Source organism: Pteropus alecto, unplaced genomic scaffold (assembly GCF_000325575.1).
Source record: "Pteropus alecto unplaced genomic scaffold, ASM32557v1 scaffold135, whole genome shotgun sequence".
NCBI lineage: Eukaryota > Metazoa > Chordata > Mammalia > Chiroptera > Pteropodidae > Pteropus > Pteropus alecto.
In genome coordinates, this window is record NW_006438076.1 from 4827031 (window position 1) to 4836311 (window position 9281).

A 9281-nucleotide genomic window follows, 5' to 3' on the forward strand; every position below is an offset into this window, starting at 1 on the left:
TCTGGGGCAGTGGAGGGACTCAGAGCACAAATGTGGGCAGAAAGCAGACCCCTACTCACTGCTGTTCCAGCTGTCACAGCCCTAGGGTGGCCTCATACAAACAGGCCTTTGGGGCAGGAGACATCATTGCAGCCAAACTGTGCCCCACCTGCAGCATCACCCGTGCTCTCCACCCCACCCCTGCCTGCCTGCTCTGGTCACAGGGCCTGGATGCAGGTCCACCCATCAGGAGAGGCTCCTCCCAGCAACTCCCCATTGCACCCCACCCCAGGACAGCTGAGAGTAGTGGAGTGCCAAATGCTGGTCATGGGAAGAAAGGGCACTCATGCCTCAGTGCTGAATTCCCTGCAGAAAGGGTCCCAGGTGGAGTGGACCCAGTGAGGCCACTGCCCAGGCATCCTCTCCCCAAGGAGTTAAGATCCCAGGGAAAGTAAAGTGTAGCTTCAACCTGCAGGACTGGAAAGGTCTTATATCTCATTTCTCTCCATCCCAGTATCTTTAACTCAATTCTGGCTTACCATTACCTATGCCATGAAGAGCCCACCTGGAAATATACTGGCTGTGAGACTTGAACCCCTACTGCCATTCTTGCTCGTCCTAGTTGGGCCGACTATTGCACCCACACGTCTCCCTTTGCGGCACAGTTCTGCAGTGTCAACAGCCACGTCTTTAAATGCACACTGGTCACAGCACTGCTCTGTCCTAGTCATTCTGAAGGGCTTTCTCCACTTGGAGACACATCTTACCCAAGAAGTTGGCCTGGGGTTTTACATCAAGTGAGGTGTTATTGTTTATTGGAGCCTAAATCAAGGATAATGTTAAACATCTCTTCTGTGTTCAAAGGGGTGTCCAACCACCCCTTTGTCAAGGAGCAAGCCCCTGGGTCCAGCCTTTCATACAATGCATCCAACAGAGGCCCCACAAGAAAGCAGTATCTGCCTTTTACAATGTTAACAATTCCAATTCGTCATGATGGGTGAGGTTCATAAGCTTCACTGTCCCTCCCTGGGTGGGAAATACCACTGCACCAACGCCAACTTCAAGAGTATCAAAAGAGACCCATACCCCAGGGCCTAAGGCTGCCAGGACACAACGAAGTTGGCCAGTGAAGTCCTCAGTTTTAAAATAAGAGTGGACATCCCCCAGAAGGACCAAGGACACAAGGTTTAAACTGGACAAAGACCACAGGACACATAGGGCCCACTTAATAGACTTGGCCACACTGTAAAGCACCTCTGGTAGGTGTTAATGGCAAACAGCCACAAGAGGCATGAGCATGTGAGTGTCCTCTCCAGGTAGGTATGAACTTGCTCCTCCCCTGCTGGGGGGGTGGGGTGAGGCTCCAGTTCCTCAGAGTCTTGGTGGTCTGTCTCCCTGGGACATGCCATCACAGGTAGGACCATACATACACTTTCAAAACCCTGACCACAAACTGAAAACTTCTCCCCTACTTAGGATATCTACAGAGGCAGCCCATTTATGAGACAAACTCCCAAATGGCACTAACCTATTTGCATTCCTGAAAGCATCCTTTAATTTAAAGCTACTGCAGATGTCCACAATTCCACCCCAATGGGAGATGCCAGGAGCATATGGACGAGATAGTTTTCTACGACGATGGCAGTGGGGCCAAGTCCTTCCTGTACACTAGACTGGACATGCATGCTATGGGACTGGCCTTTCCCAGGCTGACCAAAGACAGCCTTACCAAAGCCTAGAGACCCGCCTGACCACGTTGTGTCAGAGCAAAGGAATCTGGTGTTCTTCCTTTCTCTCTCCCCCAAAAGGCAAAAAAAAATCTTACCTACTCCTGACCACAGGACAAAAGTACACAAGGCCTTCAGAAGGCAGAGCACCCAGCATGGGCCTCTCCTAGCCCAGCTGCCCCACTAGCACTGCGTCAGATACACCACGGTGCCAGTGGCCAACAGTGGCCCAAAGTTCACGACAGAGCAAGTATGACAGTGGGGTTGGACCCAGAGTGCCACTCCAACACCCTAGAGCCAACAGGAACCCAAACTGCTCCCAGGACAGGGCTGGCGCATACACGGTCCTGCCCTCTGTGCAGGTTTCAAATGTGTTGTTTATTCACTATTTTTGATGACTATAAATAAGTGTTTCCACTATGGAAAAGAAAGTTAGCACAGTACATTTTCATGACTGGGGAATGGATTTTCTGAAGTTGTCTTCAATAGGGCAAAAACTTAGAAAAAAACACCTGAATGTTAGAATTCAGTTCTTTATATAAAGTCCCTTGTAAAAACAAAACAGAATAAAAACAAACCAAAAAGCAGGGGCAGGGCAAAATTTTAAAAAAGGAAAAGAAAGGAAGAAAAAGAAAACAAGGGCAGAGGACTTATTGCTTCTCCTCAGCTTTCTCCTTGGTCTCCTTATCTTCGGACTCCTTGCTCTCCTCCTTGACAGAAAGAGCTTCTAGCTTTTCGGCCATTTTCTCGGCATTATCGTTTTTGCCTGATCCTGCTAAAAACACAGGAGACCACAGTAAGGAAACAGAGAAGCACTGCTCTCCCCAGCCCATGCACCTGCCTTGTATGAGCCTGGGACACAGTCCCCACAGGACAGGCCATTATTCTCCTGCATGCCTTAAGACTCATCCAAATAAACACACACTCACGCCTAGTGCCTTGGTGAGTCTGCTCAGTTATGTCTGATTACTTACTATGGTAGCCATCAACAGGCCCTGACTGAGCAGGCAACCATGAGGACCTCTTGAAAGCCCATTCAACCTCTGTAGGGTTCTAGTCAGACACCGGGACTTGACCACCTGCCTAAGTGCTCACTAGACTAGGCCAGTGAGCACACACTTGAGGCCTGGATGGCCAGCTCACTCCCCAGTAGCATCCTATGTCTCTGGGCAGCTGCATCACCCTTAACAAGTCAAGGTAGTCACAGCACCCCAGAAATTTCTGTGGCAGACGGAAAAAGCACCCGCCTGGGACGGCAGCCGGGTACAGAGTGAGTCTGCAAGGAGGTACCCCACCCACAAGCACTACATTACCTTTCTTTTCTCTCTCTTCGATCTCTTTCCTGCATTCTTCGAACTTTGTCTTGAATTTCTGTGCATCTGCAGAAAAAAAAAAGACTTCCTCAGAGCCCTAAGCAATGAAGGGGACATGTCCAGTGGGAATGAAGAGCCAAGATTCACAAAGGGGCCATCCACTGGTCATTTCTGACCTAAGGATGAGCTGAGCTGTCTAAGATGGCCCGGGCCCACATTTGCGCAGACTGTGCAGTGAATGTTTCCCGGGTCTTTCCTGAGGCTGGTGGTTATGCTGGGCCCTCTTCTTCCATGATTTTGTAACAATTTGAGCACAGCAGTAAAATATGATGGCCTCAGGCAATCAAGAGCCTCCTCACCAGGCACTCTGCTCTCCACTCATGTTGGAAGTAGCCTCTGGACAGGCCCCATTCCCAGAGCATAGAAGAGGTCCACTCAGTACTGGATGGTTAGCTCCTGGGTCACTAAACCCCGGCACTCACCCAGTTCTTCCAGGGCCCACAGGGCACAGCTTTTGACAATCTGGGCCAGAAAGAAACCAAAGCAGGGGAGAGGTCAGCCTGGGCCCATGGATTTCAGCAGGCAATGGTGAGTGGACATGCTTGCCCTGGGAAAACCAACTGGCACAGCCTTTGAAGTTAAGAGGGAAATGTACTACTCGTGGACTCAGTCTGGGAGTGGCCTCAAGGGCATGTGGCACTTGGACCCCTCCCTTGAGGGGGCCACCAGACATCAGGGCAGAAACAGTCCCCACCATAGCTTCCTAATTACTGTCAATTCTCCCTATAAAGCAAAAGAATTTCTGCAACACTATAAAACAGGCAACTGCAGTCAGGCAGGTACAGAGGCCCGCCAGTCCACCCTTCTGCTTACTTTCAGCATTGAGGAAGCGGATGGCCAGCAGCTCCGGCTTGGGGCGCTCGTCAGCAAAGTCGGCGTGGGTGTTCCAGACCCAGGCGCGGTCACTGCCTGCATTTGGCTTCAGCTCCATCATCGGCGTGACTGGGAGAGAAGCCCCATGAGGACAATGCCCACCGCTGCATGGCCACCTCGCCACAGAAAGCCCTGGTCGCCAACCCAAGGTCCCACTATGCGCAAAACAGGGATGATTTGAGGTGCACCAAAGTCTCGTAAGCTCTAATTTTACTCAAACCTCTTTTAAAATGCCCCATGTTCACTTAAAACCAGGATTGTACTACATCTGGGAACAGGGGGGCATGCTCCCTGACCATGGAGACACCTTGGCGAGGGTCTCCAATCCCAGTGCAGACAAAGGCTCCAAAGTCAATGTGGCCACTCACACCCAGCCCGTTGGTGCAGCCCCTGGGCCCGGAAAAGACACAGACATAAAGTCAAGCAGACCTAGCTCTTTCTGTGAAGAGTGTCCATTACATGGCTATGGCAATGTTCAGCCACACCATCAGAGACCTGGCCCATTGAGAGGTAGGGGTCAGCAGAAAGCCAGAGGCTGGGAAGTGGATTATCCAGAAAGGCATACAATCAGACCGGTGCAACCACTCTCAGTCTTACATTATCCAGGGAGACCAGCAGGTGTGGGGTGGACGAGGCCATCAGAAGTAAGCACCAATGGCCCTGTGACATGCACAAATAGCACAGAAGAGAGCCATGAACTGGAATAAGCACACCTACCCCATATCCTCAGGCTCCACAAAGACCCAAGGGGGACAAGACTGAGTAGCACCCCAAAGAACAGAAGCACCCCCAAGTACCATGCCCAGCAGCATACCCATGGCAGAGGTCTCAGGAGATGTGGGATGGCTCATGCCCAGCCTCAGGCAACACACCACCATCTGAACCAGAAGCAATTACCCAACATCCTCTCAGATGCCCAGGAAGCCCATTGTATAGGGCACATACAGGTGACACGACCTCATCCCACCACCAAATACCTGGTCCACCAAGGGCCTATGGTGTATACCAGGCCTAGGACCCACTTACAACTCACACAGAAGTGACCTAGTAACCTGGCAAGGCTCTAAGAAAAATATGGGTGTCAAGAAGACCCCAAGGAAGGGATTCATATTGGGCTGGAGTGCAAGGACCAGGACAGAGCAGACTGGCTGGGATGTGGAGACTGGCACGTGAAGGCCAAGTGGCGCAGAGATGATTATGATACAGGAAGGCTCCTCCCACTTTCAGGGCCTCTGCAAGCCCATCTATCCTTCCACATCACTCTCAAAGGCTATTCCACTGCAGTTCCTACCAGTGGTCACTTCATGTGCCCAGACAAGGGTCCCTACCCTGTCAGACACACATTACACCCAGAAATGCAGACATGGCCTTGGATTAAGAATGGAGCCCGAGACATGCTGGCTTCCAAAGACATACTCAGAGAACTGAAGAACAGCCTGGCAGTCAAGAGATTGATGTGGCCCAGAACTTACTGTTACCTCTTCATAGGCCAGGCCTCACGTTGCTTTTCCTGGACCCACCCCACTATACACTGAGCCCAGGACTGATGCTTCAAACCTGCCCCACCCACTCCCTGTGCAGCTTCACAGGACCCTAAGAATGAGGCAGCCACTTTCTCCCCATCCCATTCCCATCCTCCTCAGGGAAAGCCTGTGGGGACAGAGCACACCAAAGAGTGAGAAGGATGCTACCCAAGCACCTCCCTGGCAGAGGCACATGAGCATGCACACAAACACTCACATGCCCTCAGGCTACACCTGGTTCTCCAGCAGGCACTTGGGTTCCAAGCCCACACTGGGGCTCTGCTTCCACCCTGCCTGGTCCCACCTGCCCAGACTCCACAACCCTGTGGGCAATAAGCTTCTCTACAGGTCTGCTCTGAGTTCAGAAGCATATTGGAAAACCTAATCTCCTACTTTAAATTCAAAAAACACACTGTGAACATGCACTCCACACAATTGTGTACTCCCAGGATCCCAGCACAGCTCTGAAAGCAGGCGGCCCCAAAATCCAAAGCTGTCCCAATGCAGAGTGCCAGGGCTCAGAAAGAAAACACACCCGAGAGACCACCTACTATAGTGGTTGGCGCATATCTTCAGGGTCTTGTCCCTCCTCATGAGGAGGCGGATGGTCCCTTTCTCCTTATGCTTCAGGAGCTTGACATCGCCAGTTCCTCGTTCCTTCCATTCTGGGAGATCATTTTCTGAAGCAAATCGGAATAGCTTTGCTCGCCTTCAAAAAAAGTTATTAAGTGAGAGCTTAGACACACACAGAAAGGATAACAGATAAGTCAAGTACTTGCTTGGAAAGAACACTTGTTTTCTGGGCATTAAACAAACAGCTATACCTGGTGTCTCAACAAACACGCTTTCCTTCCTTTTACTCTAAAAACTACGAGCCAAATTGTCACCAACAAAACAGCCCAACAAATTCCAAGTTGTAAGTTGATGAAAAGAAAGAAAAAAAAGTTTCCACATTGACATTTTCTAACAAAGACTCGGCCACTCAGCAAAGTAGCCCACCCAATGCTGCTAGGTGTGTCTGCCATCATGATGCAGGGGCTTCCTGGTGCCTCACGGAGCCACAGCACGGAAGCAAGTGGAGGACAAGAACCCTTTCATAGGGATAACTCTTCCCTCAGTTATAAGAAGCCTCCTGGCTCCCAACCCAGAGAGGGGGCTGCAGGCCTCTGCTCAGAAATTCCCTGCCTTCCTTCCCAGAAGGAACCAGGCAAGGCCCCCATCCCAGCAGTCCTGCTCTAGGCCTTAGACCAACACTTTCTCCCCACCATCAACTATGCTTGTCCTTTTACTTCTCCATAGGACCCCAGCTCTGCTGGTCCCTTTTCTGCAGAACATTCTGCTCTCTCCCAAAGTCAACTGTGTTCAGGAAAGAATGTTCTAATAAGGATGCCCCTAGAGCTTTGACCTAGAACCCAAGGGCCCAGATATAAAGGCCCAAATTGCTGGCCTCATTTCCCTCAGGAAGGGCCTATGTCTAGAACACATCCCTGGCGTGGACAAGAAGATGATAGCAATAGCATCACCAGCAATCCTCACTCTTGGGAGGAGCCAGCCCCTGGCTACAGCATCATTTCTGGGCAGAGCAGCGACCTGGAGAACTAGTGTCTTCAGGGAGACATCCACCACTCTGAGACCAAAAGTTACATCTTTCCTTTCCCAGGCCCTTGGGGATGGTGGTGACTGCCTCTGCTCCTCTCCCCCTACCCACAGCAAAGCACTCAAACCTTAACCTGGAATCCTGGATAGATATGAAGGATGTTGAGGAAGTTCCATAAGCTTGGTCAGGGGAAAACTATAACCTATTCCTATGGACTTGTAACAAACCTAGCATTTTCGTGCAATTCTGAACAAAGGCAATAGGCCATAGGCTGGGCAGTATTGTGACTTTGTTGCAGACATATGAACAACACTTTGCTAGTGCAGGATCTGCTTCAAAATAACACCTGCCACTGTAGCTTCCCCCTAAAGGTACCTAGAAACACATTTAGAGTAATTTTCAAAAGCAATCTTGGTAACTATTAACACTATTAACACTATTAACACCACCCACTTTCAATCACAATTTTTGTGTATTAAAAACATGAATTAGGAATTCATAAACTTCAAACTACAAAAACCCACGGTGCAAAATAAAAAAAATAATAATAATGATAGAGACTCTGTTCAACCAAGGGAGTCGGCCAAGGCACGGAGATATGTATCCTTGTGGACAGAGCAGCAGTGACAGGACGCCAGGGAGTGCCTGTGTCCTCCACAGCACTAGCTACGGGGCAGGCAGCAGGGGCACTCAGTAATACGTTATCTAATGAGTGGATTCTAACAGCAGCCTTGATTTCCATGTGGGATCAGCCATCATACAACTCCAGGTACCTTCTTCAGCCTTGGTCCCATAAAAGTTCAGGCCAAGACCTTGACACTCACAAAAACCAGAAATTCCATCTTGAACTAATGATATCTACATCTGAAGCAACATCAGCTTACTTACATTTTGAAAAGCTCCTCTTCATCTTCTTCCAGCGTTTTAATTTCTTGCTCGGGAAGAGAAACTATTGGTTCAAACTGGGGATCGTGGTTGGACTCATCTGCATTCTCGGTGGAGGTATCGTGGTCCTCATGGGTGTCCTGTGCAGGAAGGTGTGAAGAGGTGACTACTGGTGGTAAGCCTGGCCTGCAAGCTAGAGCGTGGGCAACCATACTAATGAATGGCCTCACCCCAAAGCAAGAGATTAAGCCCACAGCCTTTAACACTAGGAAAAGTTTGTATGTCCATCCAGCATACAGCGAGACACTGACCTTCAGCACCCTCCCCCAAGATTCATCAATCACATCTGACTGGGGATCCTAAAACTTGTCCACCTACTGGTGGAATGGCCTGGAAGAAACTGCCCCGTCTCTTTAAGCCTGTTTCTTCATCTGTAAAATGTGGAAAATGATACCAAGTGAATGTGCCAAGTGAAAATTAAAGGACACAATGATGGATTAAAAAGGGCCTCAAGACTAGTGTTACCTGTAAAGCAAAAAGCAACCTTAAAAGTTAAGAAAAATCTGTGCTTTGCTTACTACAAGAAAAAAAGTTGGGACTACTAGTTTTATACGAAATTCACAGTTCCATCAACAACTTTACCTTGGTACAAAATTAAGCTGATAAGTCAAATCATACGAATAAGAATCATAAAAATCTGGTCCAATTTAGAGAACTAGAGGGCACAAAGGATCCTATTTTAGGTTTAAGTCTTACAGGACACGTGGTTTGGTGATCTATACAAAACCATAAGAAATCCCAACACTTCACTACCAGACGCAAGCTGAAAAAGAAAAGATAAGCCTTCGCTGTTTTCCTTGGTTGGACAGCACTGCGGCTCCGCCTCAGCCAGCTCACGCGAGCAGACACCCACAGCCAACAAAGCCGCCCCCACCCTGGTTCGGGGGTCCAGGCCCCTTCCATCCCGCTTGAACGTAAGAGCTTCCGCCGCAGAGGCCTGTGGAGGTTCGAGTCTAGGACAAAATGAATGAAGTGCTGCGTAGATCATGGGAGAAAAGGATGCATCGTCTTGGTGGGAAGCTAGCAAGTGGGCCGAGCTGGAGAAAACGAGCTGCCCGCCCTGCGTCCCAGGCGAGCGGTGAAACAAACGCAAGACCAAGGAACTTGGACGGCAGGGCCGCCCCACGTCCTGATAGAGCTCGCACGACCACCCTGGGCCGCCCCAAGGTCACGCGGGCACCCCGCAGCACCTGGGCCCGAGCTCTCGCCCCCAGGTCCCGCGCGCTCCAGCCCCGAAGGCCGCGAGCTCCCACATCGCGCTCCT

At 50.2% G+C, this 9281-nt stretch overlaps 1 protein-coding gene and 1 non-coding gene across 4 annotated transcripts; both read right to left on the reverse strand.

The window, feature by feature from the left end:
- Positions 1-2063: 2063 nt before the first annotated feature.
- RANBP1 (RAN binding protein 1) lies at positions 2064-9020 on the reverse strand. Of its 3 annotated transcripts, none has more exons than XM_025049156.1 (6): positions 8771-8935; positions 7961-8097; positions 6027-6184; positions 3893-4021; positions 3020-3085; positions 2064-2481 (listed from the first exon to the last, which is right to left on the reverse strand). In XM_025049156.1, exons 1-6 carry the CDS (start codon positions 8918-8920, stop codon positions 2357-2359), a joined length of 765 nt encoding a protein of 254 aa, XP_024904924.1. In that variant the 5' UTR covers positions 8921-8935; the 3' UTR covers positions 2064-2356. The 3 variants fall into 3 exon arrangements, with proteins under 3 accessions (XP_024904924.1, XP_006915293.2, XP_024904925.1); XM_006915231.3 differs by having other exon boundaries at positions 2224-2481; positions 8892-9020; XM_025049157.1 differs by having other exon boundaries at positions 2224-2478.
- Positions 2862-2986, reverse strand: LOC112482510. Its single transcript, XR_003047332.1, has one exon. It is a non-coding gene; the product is annotated as a small nucleolar RNA SNORA77 (small nucleolar RNA).
- Positions 9021-9281: the final 261 nt, after the last annotated feature.